Source organism: Dipodomys merriami, unplaced genomic scaffold (assembly GCF_024711535.1).
Source record: "Dipodomys merriami isolate MVZ:Mamm:240054 unplaced genomic scaffold, mDipMer1.0.p SCAF_11, whole genome shotgun sequence".
NCBI classification, from domain to species: domain Eukaryota; kingdom Metazoa; phylum Chordata; class Mammalia; order Rodentia; family Heteromyidae; genus Dipodomys; species Dipodomys merriami.
Window position 1 is genome coordinate 26,153,001 of NW_027202382.1, and position 18,249 is coordinate 26,171,249.

An 18,249-nucleotide genomic window follows, 5' to 3' on the forward strand; every position below is an offset into this window, starting at 1 on the left:
ATTAATCACAGATAGAGCCAAAGTGGCACTGTGGCTCAAGTGGTAGAGTGCCAGACTTACACAAAAGGCTGCTGGCCAGGGAAAGTGCCCAGGCCTAGAGTTCAAGCCCCAGGACTGGCAAATAAAACAAAAAAAAGAAACAAAAAAAAAGTTCTCAGAGGAAAGTACAGGAGTAAATATTCATTGCATAGGATTTGGTAATAGTTTGTTAGCTATGATACCAAGAGCATAAGTAATGAAAGAAAAATAGGAAAATTAGACTTCAAAACTAAAGCTTGGGCTGGGAAGGTGGCTCAGTGGTAGAGCATTTGCCTTGTATGCATGAGGCCCTGGGTTCCATTCCTCAGCACCATATAAGCAAAAAGAAAAAAGCCGTAAGTGGCACTGTGGCTAGCCTTGAGCTGAAGAGCTGAGGGAAAGTGCCCGGGCCCAGAGTTCAGGGCCCCCCCCCCCAAAAAAAAAAAAAAAAACAAAAAAACTAAAGCTTTCTGTACATCAAACAAGGCCATCAAGAAAAGATAAACTACATAGTGGGAGAAGATACTTACAAACTATATATCTGCTAAGTATTCACATATGTAACAAAACTTAAAGGACTCCTAAAACTCAACTTATACATATGGTAGCATATTTGGCCACAAAGTAATAAACTATTGGTACATGTACACTTTCCTTTTGGGATAATGAAAATGTCTCAGAACTAGATGAAGCTAATGGCTGCACAATACTATAAATATACTAAATGTCATTTCTAAGTGAGTGATGGTTAATTTCACATGAACCATACCTCAACTAATAAATATCAAAAATATTGCTTAAAAAATGGTCTAAAAACCAAAGATATTTTATTGTATTTTTTTCTTCTTGTCTTTTCTTGTCTTTTTTTTCTAAACCTAAGATATTTTAAATAATCTTATTTTCTATTTAGAAACTACTACAGACTGTTATATAGACTCAAAGAGATTTGATCGTGGCATCATTCAAAAAACTATTCTTTAAAATACTCTTAATGACAATATTTACAGAATATTGTATTTCTTACCAGCAGACTCTTTCCCATTCTGTTTTTCATAGAGGGTGCCCACAGACATCAGGAAAACAATAACCAGGAATACTGGAATTCTCCATGAGCCAGCCAATGATGCTGAAAATTATTAAGAATATTTTTAGTGAAATAAACACCTAGAACTTTCTTTAAATAACCAGTTTTGAAGACTTACAGAACAATTTGTTGCATATACTTATTAAGTTATTTCACTATGAACATATTTTGAAAGGCCATTAATTAGACAAATCTCAATCCAGGAATTCTTCTAGGTTATCCATGCTCTCTGGTCTTAAGTATGTACCAGCCCATGCTTCAGGGGCTTGTGTCACCAGTTAGATTTAGTCCCTCCTAAAGCACATTCAGTTTAAGACCACCCCAAATTCAAACCCCACATGTGAGCCCAAATGAACAGAATCAGGCATAGATCTTCAAGTCATGAAGTCTGATCTGACTTTTTGAAACTATCACTAGGCATGAACTCTTTCAAAAAAAAAGGATCAAAGAGCCCTCAAGAGCACAGCGCAAAGGCTTCAATGTATCCTCCTCAGAAAGTCAAGAAAAAAATGTGAACAAGTCTCCAAGTGTGAGGTCCCTACATCTAACCACTTATATGTCCTTGAGTTCCATCTACTACCTAATAGACAGACATACCTGCCTGCTTCCCTTTTCTGCCTTCCTCAAACGTAAAACAAGTCATATCATTCATTAGTAGGTCTTGCAGGTAAATTAGTATTCCAATAATATTTTGTTCAAATCAAAGTCTAATCAAAAAACCACTTCAATCAACTTTTTATTTGTAATGGTTTTGTTCTAAAAAAGATCTTAGACTACCTACTGGATAACTAAATTTTCTTTTTTTTTTTTTTTTTGGTCCAGTCGTGGGGCCTGAACTCTGGGCCTGGGCACTGTCCCTCAGCTCTTCAGCTCAAGGCTAGTGCTCTACCACTTGACTTGAGCCACAGTGCCACTTCTGGCTTTTTTCTTTATGTGGTGCTGAGGAATCGAACCCAGGGCCTCATGCATGCAAGGCAAGTGCTCTACCACTGAGCCACCTTCCCAGCCCTAAATTTTCTTTTAAAATTAGAACTTAGTATTTTCATCAGCTCAGCCATTGAAATATTGAGAACAACCATACATCATGTATCATGCTGAAACATCATTCTACAACATCGCAGTAGCCACAGAGCTAACAATGAAGGGTTTCGTGTAAGAGGGAACTCGCTCAGCAACTTAGACATCAACTACTTACTACTCCTGCTGACTAGGGATTTGTCTTTTGTAACGCTATTCAGATCTGACAGCTACTGCTCACGGTTACAGAGATCTGCTTAAAGCACTCTTTCACAGGACACAGTCCTTTAAATATGAGATACAGGCCTTCAGATTTTATATCATCATTTCCATGTCCTCTCTCACTCCTGTCCTAGTCCCTGGCTCTTACTCAAGGTAAACATCTCTGGTCCCGACTAATTAATACACAGAAGCACCTCTAATCCTTGACTACTTATCTGTATATTCTATAACATTGACATACGAAAAATGACTGTGACAGTTAAGTGTGCTCTACTTCTTACTACTTACTTTTAAAGGGCTTTGCTGAAATAGGATATGTAATGTAATTCAAGGCTTGAAATTTTTAAAAAGTACACTTTAATTGAGCAAAGACTTGAGCATGAATTGGGAGTCTGTCAGAGCCAGAAGACATTCAGTCTTCCCAAAAGATCAACATTTTAAAACATATGATTTTTCATTAAAAATTAAGAGTAACACATAACATCTCCCTTTTTAAAAAATTTTACACATAACATTTTACATGTAACATTACAGAGAACTCACTTTACATTTTAATTTTAAATGTAACACTACAAAGAACTATTCCTTATATAATCAGCATCTGCTAATATTAAACTGGACTTAAAAAAATAAGGAGGAAGAAGAACCCACCTAAATGAAAAAGCAAGATAATCCAGACAGGAATTGAAACTGCTCTCAGATAGCGTTCAGTGCTGGCATTCCACTTGAATGAAACGGTCAACACATAGCCAACTACCAAAGTCCAGATCTTAAATAAATGAAACACGGACATAGTTATAATACATATAAATATATATGCAAACATGAAGGTGAACATTCAATTATACAACATTTGCAAGCATCTACATCCCCTGAGCGCTCTAGACATAACACTGGAAAGATGAAGGTAGTCGGTGGTATTAAAGGAACATACTTGATTCTTTCTCCCCTGTTTATTCTGAAATGAACAGGCACTTGATCTCATACAGTAACACTTAAATATTTAAATGTTTAACAAAAATACCCAGAAACACTTAAAAAGTTAAAATATTCAATATATAAGCTAGGCATGAGTTCCATCTTGTGGAATTCCTAAAATTTTCTCTGCCAATTAATGACTAAAGGGGGAGAGGAGGAAAGCAAGCTTTCCAAATAGATTAAATTGCCATTTTAGCCTGTTTGTTACTATGAACGCATCATTTCTTAAAAGTAGAAAGGCAGCTACCTGAAGTGACACTGCCAGGTAACAGGTAGTTAGAATCTATGTTGAGGTTCAGGTACCAGTTGAAGAATTGATGCATGAAAATTTTACCAGCCAATCTCCTCTTCTATTCTCCCTAGAACTAAATACCTACCAGCACTTAAGCATCAACCACATTGACCAAGAAGCATTGTATTCATAAACTGACTTAGGGAATTGTAACCAATTCACACAACTACTTAATAAAAACAAAAAAATTAAAAACGCCAAAGAAAAGAAATATCACCAAGTGTAGCCTACATACCACATAAACTTTGTTTTAATAGAACATTTACAAAAGAATAACTTGAGCACCAAGAACTTATTAAAGTAAGTCTGAGAATATAAAATTCAAGGTTGACATGAGCCTTGGGGGAAAAGCAAATTAAAACCAAAAAAATTAGGACTTACTTCTGAGCATGGTGGTGGGGAAAAACTGTTGGCATTACTACAAAGATGGGAGTTTTAGTCACATCTTCAATAAAATAACTCATAGGTGTTAGAAATGTTCATAGTTTCTGTCCTAAGAATTCAGCTTTGGACTTTATCCTTACAAAAACAATGGCCTTTGGAAAAGCTTTTACTAAAAAGGGGCTAATCAGAGTGTGATCAAGTATAGTGGAGAGGTAATTTCCTAAAAGATGGGGATCTGGAAAATAATTAACTATCGATGTTATACAACCATTGAAACTGTTTTTTAAACGAAGGGTATATAGTTTTAAAATTCCTAATATGATATAACCCCAAAAATGAAATATACATTCAACAAAGCCACAAATGACATAACCACATCTACCAAATGGTGGAGGAAGGGAAATGAAAAAGTAGCAGTTGTATTAGAGGCTGGGTATTTTCTTCTCCCACTCTCAGTACTTGAACCCTAGGCCTCAAGCTGACAAAAACCATGTGCTCAACCACAAATTGATCCTTTCACTTTTCTGTTTTCTTCCTAATTGCCTTTCTCAAGTACTAGCTCTTTTATAATGAAAAGAAGACTACAATACTTTTCTTCCATCAGTTCTATCAGGTGAAACATTAAAAATTAACTCTACCAGGTGAAATATTAAAGAGCTTTTTTTTGGTACTAAGGTTTAAATTCAGAAATTTGCACTTGCTAAGGAGGTGTTCTACCACTTGAGGATAGAACACTAAAGCACACTTCAGCTCAAATCTATATAAAGAACATGGAGTTTAAGCTCAAGGTCCTGAATTAATATCCTAGAAGTGTAAGATCAGGCAAATTACCCTCAGAAATTCAAAGAACTCAGTATTTGATTGTTAAGCTCAAAACAAGCAGTAAGTACAATAATACTATGTGCCACGGAACTAATTTAATCCTCCTATCCCCAGGAAATATGTACATTCCACAGATTAAAGAACTGAGATTTCAAAGAAATGACTTGACTACCATTACACAGCTGGTAAGTGACAGGGCCTGAATCAGAATCTAAAAATCTGGCTCCAAAGTCTGCTTTCTGAACCATAAGGATAGAAAGTGTAGTGCTAGAAAAAATAAAAGCAAAGGCTGCTTCAATTTTTATAGGGAAAAATTTGGGCAATTGCAACTCTAAACTGTGAAAATCAAAAGTGACGCTCAGTAAAAGGATCAGTATGTGACATACAGGTGACCAGCTCTTACACATTAATCAGTTATTTAGAAGACTAGAAAGCATACTAACCAAATTCACAGATTACACAAAACAGGGAGTGGTCAATAAAAAGGGAGATGACCTACAATGATTCAAAAATATACCTTACAACTGGACCAATAGGCTAATTCAAATAAGATTAGACTTTAATAAAGAGAAATGCTAAGTCTTAGTGGCTAGAGATGTAGCTCAAATGGTAGGCCTACAAATAGGGGGTGGGGAGGAAGGGATCCTCTTTCAGTATTATGGACTGGTGTGTGTGTGTGTGTACCAAAAACAGGGGGTGGGGAGGAAGGGATCTGTGTGTGTGGATCCTCTTTCAGTATTATGGACTGGTGTGTGTGTGTGTAGGGATCCTCTTTCAGAAATAGGGGGTGGGGAAGAAGGGATCCTCTTTCAGTATTATGGTGTGTGTGGAGAGGAGAGAGAGAGAGAGAGAGAGAGAGAGAGAGAGAGAGAGAGAGAGAGAGAGAGAGAGAGAGAGAGAGAGAGAGAGGGAGAGGGAGAGGGAGAGGGAGAGGGAGAGGGAGAGGGAGAGGGAGAGGGAGAGGGAGAGGGAGAGAGAGAGAGAGAGAGAGAGAGAGAGAGAGAGAGAGAGAGAGAGAGAGAGAGAGAGAGAGAGAGAGAGAGAGAGAGAGTGTGTGTACCAGTCCTGGGGCTGGAAGTGTGTGTGTGTGTGTACACGTACACACCAGTCCTGGGGCTGGAAGTGTGTGCTGGAACTCAGCCTGAATACTGTCCTGAGATTTTTTTGCTAAAGACTAGAAATCTACCACTTGAGCCACAGCTTCACTTCCGGCTTTTTGTGATTAACTGAATATACAAGTCTCACGGACTTTCCTGACCAGGGTAGCTTTGAACAATGATCCTCAGATCTCAGCTTTCTAAGTAGCTAGGATAACAGGTGTGAATTCTTTAAAAAAAATATTTTGAAGTGTTTCCTCAGAGAAGAGTCACAGAAATATATTCATTTAGTTGACATAGCCATTTGTAAAAGTAGTGTATAGTCTACAGTAAATATGATTACACAATTACCAGAGGCTAAAACTGTTTATTATAGTATTCTAATACAAATTCAAAGCTAAGAAAATATCCGTCATCTTATTTTATTGGGGGGGAGGGCGCCTAGTATTTATACTATAGCAATATCAGAAGCAAAGCCAGGCACCTGTGATTCACACCTGTAATCCTAGCTACTAGGGAGGCTGAGAGTAGAAGGATCGCGATTCATATCTAACCAGGACAGCATAAAGTTCTCAAGACCTACCTCTAAAATAACCAGCAAAAAACAAAGTTGGATGTATGGGTCAAGTAGTAGAGTGCCAACTTAGGAAGCACAAGGCCCTAAGAGGAAGGGAGAGAGGGAGGGGAGAAGGAAGAAGAGAGAGAGGAAAAAAAGAAGGGAGGAAAAGGAGAGCAAGAGGTAATTGTTCTAAGTAAAACACAATATATGAACATGCAAAATTTTTAAATAAATATAAAGGAGAAATAGCAATAGAAAAGATTGTTCTAAAATACAGTATCATCTATGAATAAAATTAATAAAAAGCATAATCTCTAGTTCCAACAAGAGGTACACAATGCAAGGATAAATGAAAGAGCAACGTGCAGAGTTATATGTTCTAACTATACATACGTGGTAAATAGTATCTCATTTAAATGTTTTTAATTGTTACTATTAAGATGATATACAGAGGGGTGGGATTTTTTTGTTTTGTTTTGTCTTGTCAGTCATGGGGCCTGAACTCTGGGCCTGGGCGCTATCCCTCAGCTCTTCAACTCAAGGCTAGCGCTCTACCACTTGAGCCACAGTGCCACTTCCAGCTTTTTTCTGTTTATGTGATGCTGAGAAATTGAACCCAGGGCCTCGTGCATACAAGGCAAGCACTCTACCACTGAGCCAACTTCCCAGCCCCAGAGGGGTGTTTCTTAAGTCATATAACAAGTAAATTTCTTTTGGGACAAGGTCACCCCTTCCTTCCCTCTCCCCTAGTTTTCCCCTCCCGTAAGATGTATAGTTCATTTTCAACATAGTGTCTACTGAGTACCAGTATCCATTTTAGTTTTTAAAAAAAAAAACAAAAAAAAAATTTATTTTAAAGGTTCACATAGGATTAGAAATAACTTCAAAAAGCCATACACCAAACCATCAACTACAGTAACATCTGTGCAATAAGAATAGCCAGTGATAAGGGACATTCACCATGTAAGTTTCAATGTTTCACTGTTTTATGTAACACGCATGTTTTACTTGTGTCAGCTTTTTTTTGGGGTGGGGGGAGGTCCAGTCATGGGGCCTGAACTCTGGGCCTGGGCGCTGTCCCTCAGCTCTTCAACTCAAGGCTAGCGCTCTACCACTTGAGCCACCGCGCCACTTGTGGCTTTTTTTTCTTTTTGCTTATGTGGTGCTGAGGAATCGAACCCAGGGCCTCAGGCATGCAAGGCAAGCTCTCTACCACCTAGCCACCTTCCCAGCCCCTTGTGTCAGCTTTTAAAGCACTACTTTTTAAGATAACTTAAGTGAAAGTATTTGTGCATTCACATTCAATACGCCATTTTGTTTCATTTTTTGTTTTTTTTTTTTTTTGGTTCCGGTCATGGGGCCTGAACTCTGGGCCTGGGCGCTGTCCCTCAGCTCTTCAGCTCAAGGCTAGCGCTTTACCACTTGAGCCACAGCGCACTTCCGGCTTTTTTCTTTTTTTGCTTATGTGGTGCTGAGGAATCGAACCCAGGGCCTCAGGCATGCAAGGCAAGCGCTCTACCACTGAGCCATCTTCCCAGCCCTGCCATTTTGCTTTATGGGCATTTTTTTTGTTTGTTTGGTGCTCTCTAGCACCCAAGACCTCACACCTAGTAGTCAAGGGCTCAATCACTGATCTACACCCCTAACCCCATGGGCAATTTCTACTCTCAGACCACTTAAGAGATCTGTTTTGAGGCAGGGTCTTAAATTCACCTATGTAGGCAAGGCTAGTCTCAAACTTGCAATGCTCTAGCTTCTGCCTCCAGAGTACTATGACTACAGGCAAGTACCACCATGCCCAGCAAACTCATTTTATTCTTAAGCCTTCCCCAAAAAAGAATCCTGAGGTAAATCAATCAATCCTAGCAAAACTTCTCATGAGTCAACCTTTTTCCAGGCATAAATCACGGAGCTACTGTTAGCTCAGAGAGCATACTTTCCCTAATTCAAGTACTTAAAATACAATGTGTTCTTTCCAAAATGGATACTCTCCAGTCATTTTATTTTTTTTTCCTTTTTTGCTTATGTTGTGCTGAGGAATCGAACCCAGGGCCTCATGCATGCAAGGCAAGCGCTCTACCACTGAGCCACCTTCCCAGCCCTCTCCAGTCATTTTAGAATACAATAAGCTAGACACTACACAAGACTACTGAAATTTGGCATAATTTATTAAGCACTCCACATATGGCAAATGGATGATCACATTTTCCTTTCATTCAATATGTTAAACCACCTGATATACTTTTCTGGTCTGATATTACTACATACATAAAATGTTAGCAGAGGCCACTTCCTTTTAGACTGTCATCTAGACATCAAGTAGAAAAGGCTTACTTGCTTTGGTTGTGTATTTTTGCAGAATACTTTTTTTTTTCTTTCAGAGAATAATACAGACTTACTCCCAAGTTATGAAGAACAAATCATTGCTAGACATAGCAATCATTTCAAGTATTTGGTTATCCTTTAAAAGAGCTTTATTTTAATTTGGAAACAGTTTTTATCACATGGCAAGTTAGTCAAGAATTTTTAAGTGGAAGAACTAATCTCAGGAAACCTCCTCTTCACTGCCTCCAGGTAATAAGCAACAAACCCAAGGGTTTAAAAGTGGAATGAAGTAGGCCAAAGGCGGCCCAGCATGAATTTCTTAATGGCTTCTCACGATCTGTAAGCAAGAAAATCACCCAAATCAACCCTCACTTTATACAGCTGGGTGGAGTGGTAGCGTAGGGCTCCCATCTGTTCCAGATCACGACCAAGTTTCTAACTTAAGATCTTTGATCTTTCAGCCACTATTCTTTCTACCTCAAGTTTCTTTATAAGGGTAGCAGCAACGGATCAGAGACCAAGGAGAAAACAAATCCATCGCTACTACAAAAACTGTAAGTGGTTTTCAATTTTTCTAACACATCTGAACTAAGGGGTGGGGGAATCAGAAAGAAATGGTAGAAGAGGATGTCAGCTTTTCAGAAGTCTTGTACAACTTCGTAACTCAGGTTTAGGCAACAGACTTCACTAATTACTAAGACAAGAAAATATTCTCATTCATTTGAAACTGTTGGAATAGAATTAGACCACAAAGGATTAGACTTTCATTTAGAAGTAGAATAGTGAAGTCAAGCTGAAGTAATCCAAAGAGATAAAGAAGACCAAATCTGAGAGGTAAGAGGTAACAAAGGAAAACTCAGGTATAGTAAAACTGAATGGGGCTCTGCATATATAAAGGAGAGACCAAAATGACTAAGGTTTCTAGGTAAGTAAAATCCAGGGGGAACACAGTGGTTCATCTAATCGTAACATTCTTTTACATTTTCTTCTGATTACTAAAATCAATATATACAATTTTAATTTTTAAAAAATTACACTAAACTCTTTGGCACACATGTGTTGGAGAGATATTTTAAATTCATCAAAAGTTACCACAGAGCTCTCCTGAAAGCAGAACTTTACCTGCTGATAGTGAATACTACTTAGCAACAGCATGAGCAGGTCACTAAATTAGTTTTCTCAGATAGGAAATCCCTTCTTCCTACTCCAAAAGACTGCTGTGAAAATAAAAGTGCATCTGTGTTGGTACCTTGTCCAGTGCCTAGCACATGTTCAAAACTTAGGTTTTAAATGAACTGTCCCTTCACCAAACTGCTCGTTTAATTAAATGTAACTTTTCCCTCTTCATTTCTCCTCTACAAGGCACTTCGGCAGCAGGATCACATTTACAAGTTATCTAGAAAGTTTAACACACCATAGAGGCACATACTTATAATCTCAGCGCTCAGGTGGTAATATAGGAGAATCACGCAGTTGAGGCTTGAGATCCCGTCTCTACAAACAAAAATAAATTTTAAAAGACCATTGTTTTGTGGCCAGGGAGCCCTGCGTGGGTTCACAAGCTAAATGCTGTAGACGATGAGATAAAAGACCCAGTGAAGTCAGGTCTTCATCAGCAAGTCTGGCTGAAAACTCCCAAGTTTCCTAAGCACACCATACCCACTCAACTGCGCCAGCAAAACTCAACACTTGCTTCTCAAACTACACTTTCAAAATTCAGTCCTTCTAGGGCTATCCTATTCGCTTCTAATTCATACTGTCTCTTTTTATAATAGTTTGTTGTATTTTAATTCCCTTCTCTTCTCCTTTGTCCCCATCACTGTGGGCAAAGGGCAAAGTTACAAGCCCTTCTAAAATTATTCACTGGGGGATGCAGCTCAGAGGTAGAGTAGTTAGCATGCATAAGGCCTTAGGTTCAATTCTCACCAGTACCAAAAATAAATTTCATTAATTGGCTTGATTTTCTCAATCCAACCCCCAATCTAATCAATTTTGACTCTTCCACTCATCATCCACAATCTAAGCACATAAATGTAAATCTGAAAGTTTATCTTCAATAAAAAGATATTCAGCACTACATACACTAAGCTACAGATACTTTTTCCCACATATTCACTTACTTTCTACTGAGTATCTGTGAGGGACAAGCAGAAATCCCTCATCTCCCCTAAGCATGGCCAATTTAACTATGCACTCAACCTCTTACTGCAGCTAAACATGCTATTCATTAATGGTAGGTCTTTCATTTTAAATTTCCTACAGTATGAGTAGTATCAACTGTCAGAATCTTAGCAGAATCTGCAAATCTGTCTTTGACATTGACTAGACTGAATTTCTGAAGGATATGCCATTTTATTTTATTGTAAAGCCATACTGTTTTCTTTTGTCTATGCTTTTTTATTTGTAGTGGGGCTTGAACCCTAGGCCTGTGCATAGTCCTTTAGCTTTTTCTCTCAAGGGTGACACTCGTACTACTTGAACCGCAGCTCCTCTTTCCTACTTTTTGGTGGTTATCTGGAGGTGTCTCACAGTTTCCTGCCCAGGCTGGTTTCTACCAGAGACCCTCAGATCTCAGCCCTCTGAGTAGTTAGGATTATAGGCGTCAGCCATGGGAGTCTTGCTCAAGCCACATTTCTTAACAGTGTGTGGTGATCTGCCTTCTACCTAGAGGCATTCACTCCATTTAACTAAAAAAAAAAAAAGAAAAGTTGTGTAATGAAGTAAAAGAGCACTGAAGTAGGTGAAGTAGGCTCCATTAAAATGAACTGTAGGCTCAGTGGGTCTAGAGCACTTGCCCAACAGCCAGGAAGCCCTTAGGCTTGATCTCTTCACAGATTTTTTTTAAAAAAAGAGTGAACCACAGCCATGGGACTCTAGGGCAGTCACATTCACAGAGCCCAGAGGGCTAACTGGTGAGTAATGAACATTACCTACGTGACCATCAGCTCCACTAGAATATGCTCATGTCTCAGGTTGGGGGCATAAATCCACATTGAAGCACAGGCTTAGCACACAGCACCCAAAACAAGTCACTTATGGTTATACAGACTTTGAAGACAGATATTGCATCTCTCTTCTTGGCCCCCACTTTTTTTTTTTTTTTGCTAGTCCTGGGGCTTGAACTCAGGGCTTGCAGCTACCCCTGAGTGTCTTTTGCTCAAGGCTAGCACTACCATTTGAGCCACAGCTCCATTTCCAGCTTTCTCTGTGATTTATTGGCGATAAGAGCCTCATGGAAGTCTTTCCATTTCCTAAACAAATGGAGAGGTGTCATTCTTTCTGATGGAGGAATAGAATTCCATGATAGATAGATAGACAATAGATAGACAGACTGATAGAAATATATGTCACATTTTCTTGATCCATTCATCTACTGAGGGGCATCAGGTTGGTTCCATATCTTAGCTAAAGTGAATAAGGCTGCTTTAAACATAGTTGTGCTGGTAGCTTTAGTGTGATCATTTGGGTAAATGCCCAGAAATGGGATTGCTGGGTCATAGAGGAGCTCTAAGTGTAGCCTTTGGAAGAAACTCCATACTTTTCCAGAGTGGTTGAACAAGTTTACACTCCCACCAACAGTGCAGTAGTTCCTTTTGGCCACATCCACTCCAGCATCTGCTGTAATTAAATTTCTCGAATATAGCCATTCTAACTGGGTTGAGGTAGAATCTCAATGTTGTTTTGATTTGCATTTCTTTTATGGCTAGAGAAGCTGAGCATTTCTTCATGTGTCTATTAGCCATTTTTACTTCTTCTTCAGACTTGGAAAAAATTATATTAAGTAAGCCAGACTCAAAGGAATATAGGTCCCGTGGTTTCACTTATTTGCAATAATTAGTATATGTCTCGGATAATCTTATCAGATGAGCAGAAAAGCTCAAAATCTATGTACGTATGACCATATAAGATGATGCTAAGCGAAATGAACCCCAAGATAGGGACATGAGGTTTTTCTTTGTTGTTGTTATCATTAATGTATTATGTGATTTTTGTTTGTTTCTTATGTATGTTCTTCCTCCTATGGTATATCCCTATTGTCACTGTATTTGATCTTGGTACCCTGAATCTTGTATATACATTTATCCAATTTGGCGAGGGGAACGGGAATAACAAAATGCTTAAAAAAGGACACAGGATGACTGCAACAATGACACAAGACACTATGTTGGAAATCAACTTTACAACATTGGGGGGGAGTGGAGGGAGGTGGAAGAGGGAAGGGATAGTAGAAAAACAAAGGAGGGGGGAAGGTGGCTCAGTGGTAGAGTGCTTGCCTTGCATGCATGAGGCCCTGGGTCCAATTCCTCAGCACCACATAAGAAAAAAGAAAAAAGTCGGAAGTGGCATTGTGGCTCAAGTGGTAGAGCTCTAGCCTTGAGCTGAAGAGCTGAGGGACAGCGCCCAGGCCCAGGCCCCACGACCAGACCTCCCCCCCCCCAAAAAAAAAGAAAAAAAAGAAAGAAAAAGGAGGGGGTAAGAATGCTCGACAAGAAATGTACTCATTACCTTATTCATGTAACTGTAACCCCTCTGTACAGCATCTTAACAAGAAAATAAAGATTTTTTTTAAGTCTCATGGACTTTCCTGACCCAGCTGGCTTCAAACCATGATCCTCAAATCTCAGCCTCCTGAGTAGCTAGAATTTACAGGTGTGAGCCACCAGCACCCAACTTTCAGCCCCTTTTTAAGTATCTCACAAAGCTCATTACCTAACAAAAACAATCAACTTTTAACTTGAACTGAAAGGTGGTTATTGATTGAGCAAGAGACCACAGGAGTTCTGGAATCAATTATCAATCTACCAACAACCTTTAGTAGATGTTGAGATATATTGAACATCTCACTGACAAAAGAGGTTAATAAATTAATTTTAGACAGCACTTTTTGGTGTGTGGTGTTGGGCACTGAACCTAGGGCTTCATGAATGCTAGGCACATTTTGTCACTGAGCTACATCCCCAGTCCTCGTAGTACTGTTTCTTAATCAACATTCTTAACATTCTTAAGCATTAAATATCCACTTGCTTTTAGCCATCCACTGTAAATATGTGGATAAACTAGATAGAGAGTGAGCCAGGTAATGTGTTACTCAGTTATCTTTGAAATTCCTTTCAAAACTAAAGCTCCCTAAGTTTATGAGAAGAAACAAGAGGAACCCCAACATCACACAGAGATTTACCTCTTTTTCACCCAATCTACCTTGGTAATCCATGGGGCGGGGAGGGAAGAGAAGGAAGGTCCTAGGGAATGGTAAAGAATGGGGTGTGCTGAGGGAAAGGCCCGCTCAGCACCCAGTGCTCTGCACAAACTAAAAAAAGACCTGAACAGCAAAGGAAAAAACAAAAAATCTAAGGTAATCAGTCTCTTTTTGTCCCTAAATAACCTTTGCCCTCGGGTGAGGAGTCACCTCTCTTATCTGTAGTTTGGCAAAGTAGGTCTGGAATCACTAGGATTCCTTCCAACTCCGCCGCCCAGATGTGGGTAGCCGGGGCACCCCTTTAACTTCCCAACCAGAGGTGTAAACCTAAGACCTCTCTCCCTGACAGAATGGAATCCCACTTCTCAACCAGGGAACAGGTCCACCCTAAGGACAAGCAGGGCTGCTTCAAATCACACTGCCTCTCTCAGGAAGGCAGAAGAACGTGGGCTCTCACAGCAGTCCAGATGCGGACTTGCCCCAGAGGTCTTGGGGTGCCGGGGAGGGGCAGGGCGTACCCATCGGGGAGTCTGGATCGCCTCTCGTTCATTCGCTCACTCGCTCACTTACCCACAGGCTGCTGAAATAGTCCAGCCCCCGGCAGATGAGCGCGCCCGCGTGCGCCAGCAGCACCTGCACGCCCAGGTAGCTGCCGAGGCAGTAGAGGCCGTAGAGCAGCGGGCCGCCCGCGCCCAGCAGCAGCAGCAGGCGGCGGCGGCGCAGCACCTGCTCGCCCAGGGCCTCCACGCCGTAGTCGGCGAAGCAGAGCGGCAGCAGCAGCGCGGCCAGCACGATGGGCGTGTGCGCGCGGTGCAGGCGCTGCAGCCAGTGGCGGCCCAGGCGCGTCAGCGAGCTTTTGAAGGGGTGCAGGAAGGTGCCGCACAGCACCGCCCAGAGCAGGGGCCGCAAGAAGGCCTCGAGGATGAAGTACACGAGCACCGCCGCGCCGCAGCACAGGCACACGAACAGCACGGCCCCCGTGTTGTAGAAGGCCTGCTTGATGGGCTTGTCAAAACGCAGCGCCAGCGCCGCCGTGCGTGGGGTCTCACCGCTGCCCGGCCCGGCTGCACGCGGGTGCCGGGCTTCCTGCCGCGGAGAACCCCGAGGGCCGGACACTTCAGCGGGGACGCCACGGTCGGCCATCGCGCCTCTCCCGCCTCGGCCGCCGCCGCCCCCAAGAGGAGGAGGTACGGCGAGCTCTCGAGGCGCGCGGACGAAAGGCGGGCGGAGCCGCGCTGCCTGATGGACTTTGTAGTTTGCGGCTGGCCTCCGAGCGCTCGAAAGACGCCGCGGAGAAACTACAATTCCCAGGAGGCTGAGTGCACGCTCCGTCCTCCCCCGGACTCCCTTCGCCCATTGGTCGCCGCAAGTCCCAAGTTTTCGAGAGTCCGAAGTAAATTAATTAGTTAAGTCCTCTCATTTTAAGACCAACTTCTCCCGTCGGGCAGGATCCCAAAAGAGAATCTACTTTCAAGAGACACTACTTTTCAGTCATGCGAAAACCAAGGCTGCAAATTGGAAGTGACGTGGGAGAGTACTTTCAAAAGTCTGATGCCCAGATTCTGGTTGACTGATTCAATAAACACGTCCAAGTGTTTGTCCTAGTGCATTTGGCAGGACATTTTTATTCCATTTTCTTTTTTGGAAGAACTAGAGTCTGAACCAGACTCTAGTTTGGTGCTTCCTAGATTGGCTCTCTACCACCTGAGCCATATCCCTGGCTCTTTTTGCTTGGATTATTTTTGAAATAGAATCTCATTTATTTCTAGGCCAGCATGGATCGTGATCCCCTATTTACTCCTTTGGCTGTAGCTGAGTGCAGATCGCTAAGCCCAGCTTTTTCGGTTGTGTTGGGGGTTCTTGCATTTCCCCCGTAGGCTGACATAAAACTTCAATCTTCCCAATCTTTACCTCTCAAATGGCTGCAATGACAGGCATGAACTACAAGCAACTAGCTAATTTTATTTTTTTTTACTTTATTTTGTCATATTGGCAGGATTTTAAGTTGTGATAACTGGGTGGTTCAGAGTAAACAGTCTCTGTTCTAAGTATCCAACTCCTAAGAACAACCTTACAAAGGTGTTAGCTTCGCTTTACAAACAAAAACTGTTGAGGTTAAACACCAGGTCATGTTCACACAGTCACCAAGGGGCAGAGGCAGCGTTCAAACCCTGAACTCATCTTTAATTCTAACTGATATGGCCAGAGGATTCTTGGGTATCTTTTTAGAGCCCTTCAGAGAACTGTAAGGTACAGCTGCTATCACTATTTGTAAGAATTTGTCACTATTAGTTGAAATCAGAACTCTTCCCAAAGCCCTAAATCAGAGTCTTAACATTGCTATTTTATTTTAGGCCTGGTGTGGTCATGGGCAGATAAATAAGACAGCAATGCCCCCTGTCACATGAAAATGATAATAATCCAAGTCCTTGGCTCCAAGTGATTGTAAAAAGAAGTTCTTAATTAAAAAAAAAAAAAAAAAAAAAAAAAAAAGCTCTAGGTAATGCTGCTGCTTCTCTTCCGATGGGGAAAAAAATGTTGGTACTCATAAATACTCCCAATAGTAATTTTATTTTTTAAAATTGTGGAAGTCTTTACTGAGTACTCAATGTGTGTGTATGTGAATACTACAAGTTGTCGTATAATTTTTGTTTATCTTCTGAAGTAAACAGTATAGTTTTCAGATGAAGAAACTGTTGTTTACTAAGTCTTGGAGACAAAGAGATTCAAGTCACTGTTTCAAGATGGTCTGGAGTTTGACATGGTAAATGTTTTCCCTACATCTTGCTCTGCTTCTTGTTTCACTAGGACTTCTAAGATTTGCTGGCAAATTGTGGCCACATTTGCTTTCAGTGTTGATTTTTACTGATTCAGCTACTATTTATATAACAAGGCCTCAAAAAGTCCTCAGTCATTTGTAGTGCCAGAAGGTCCCAATGGGAGTGCCTCACTTGTACTAGGAGACATGAGTCAACCACCAACCATTTATGCTACCTGCTGCCTACAAGAGCTCAGTGAGTCTAAGTCTAGTGACCACCACAGATGGCCAGTCACTGAGTCACTTTGTCTACATTTCTAATCAATCCTTAGGGTGCCAATGGAGTTGAGTTCTATTCAGAATTCAGAAAAATATCTTTCTCCCTGACTCATTGATGGGTGCTCTTTATCAATCAAGCTCAAACCAGGTTGCTTATAGCCAGTGTATTATGCCTTCTCTCATAAACAGTTCCTTCTAAGTCTAGCATCCTTTCCTTTAAGAACTGGGGCTTAAAATCCATACAAATGTCCAAGGAAAGAGCAAATCCTCTCCTTTAATCTTTCTCCAATCAAAGATGTCTCTGCTGGTTAGAACAAGAGAGTTCTCAGATTACATAATAAAAGCATACATCCATGGATGCAAATGAAGAGGATGTGCAAAGACTATAAATGTTAGGTAAGTTGTTGGGGCCTCGGGTCCAAAAATCAAAAGTGCTCAGTTATGATACTTCATTTCCAAGTCTCCATGAAAAGCAAAATTATTGAACATTCTCCAATCTTCTTGGAGCCAGAGTAATAGATCTGACAGGTGTCAGATAAAATGTCTAGTCAGAAATGGAACTGTTAACAGAAATGAAAGCTGAAGCATTACAAACTACATAGAATAGTGTTTGCCTGGTCTGTCATAGACTGGGTTCCTGAAGGGCTCTGCTCACAGTGTGGTGAGTGGATGATACTGTGGTCCAAGTCCATGATGTACTAAATCTCCTCACAGAGTTCTAGAGAATGAAGACTAGGAATTATTTTAGTTTTGTGTCCCCAGTATCTGGCACAGCAGAAGACATTCATAGCAAGAGAGTAGGATCTTTGTGAGTGTATGCTGAGTTAAAAGATGAATGAGTGACATCCTTCCCCAGACACTGGTTTGTGCTGATAGTTGTAGAGGCTAGGAAGTCTGATACTAGGGTGCCAGCATGGTTGAGCTCTGGAAAGGGTCCTCTTCCTGTTAAAGCTGGCAGACTTTCTTCTGTGTCTTCACATGATAGAGATGAGAAAGGAGTGGTCACTCTCATGACCTAATTACTTCTAGTGGCCCCCATCTCCAGATGCCATCACAAGAGAACTTCACCACATTGCACATTGCTTCTCTGCAGGGATTTTGACCTGAATACAACAACATGAAAGAACCAAACATTTCATCCATAACATTCTTCCTCAGGACTCAACTTCAATGTCATCTTCTGCTTTCTTCTTTAACCCTGGCTAAGAGAGGACCCC

General features: G+C 40.9%; 1 protein-coding gene across 4 annotated transcripts in view; it reads right to left on the bottom strand.

Moving 5' to 3' along the window:
• The window catches only part of Tmem245 (transmembrane protein 245), a 92,634-nt gene extending 77,477 nt beyond the window's left edge, over nt 1–15,157 (bottom strand). For all 4 annotated transcript variants that reach the window (XR_011369584.1, XM_070011254.1, XM_070011230.1 and 1 more), the window contains exons 1-3: nt 14,566–15,157; nt 2,993–3,110; nt 1,043–1,144 (exon numbers count right to left, since the gene is read on the bottom strand). Coding sequence is in view for 3 of the 4 variants with exons in the window: in XM_070011254.1 (XP_069867355.1) it covers nt 1,043–1,144; nt 2,993–3,110; nt 14,566–15,138 (793 nt within the window). In the remaining variant the exon portion in view is untranslated. The remainder of the gene's footprint in view (nt 1–1,042; nt 1,145–2,992; nt 3,111–14,565) is intronic.
• Nucleotides 15,158–18,249: the final 3,092 nt, after the last annotated feature.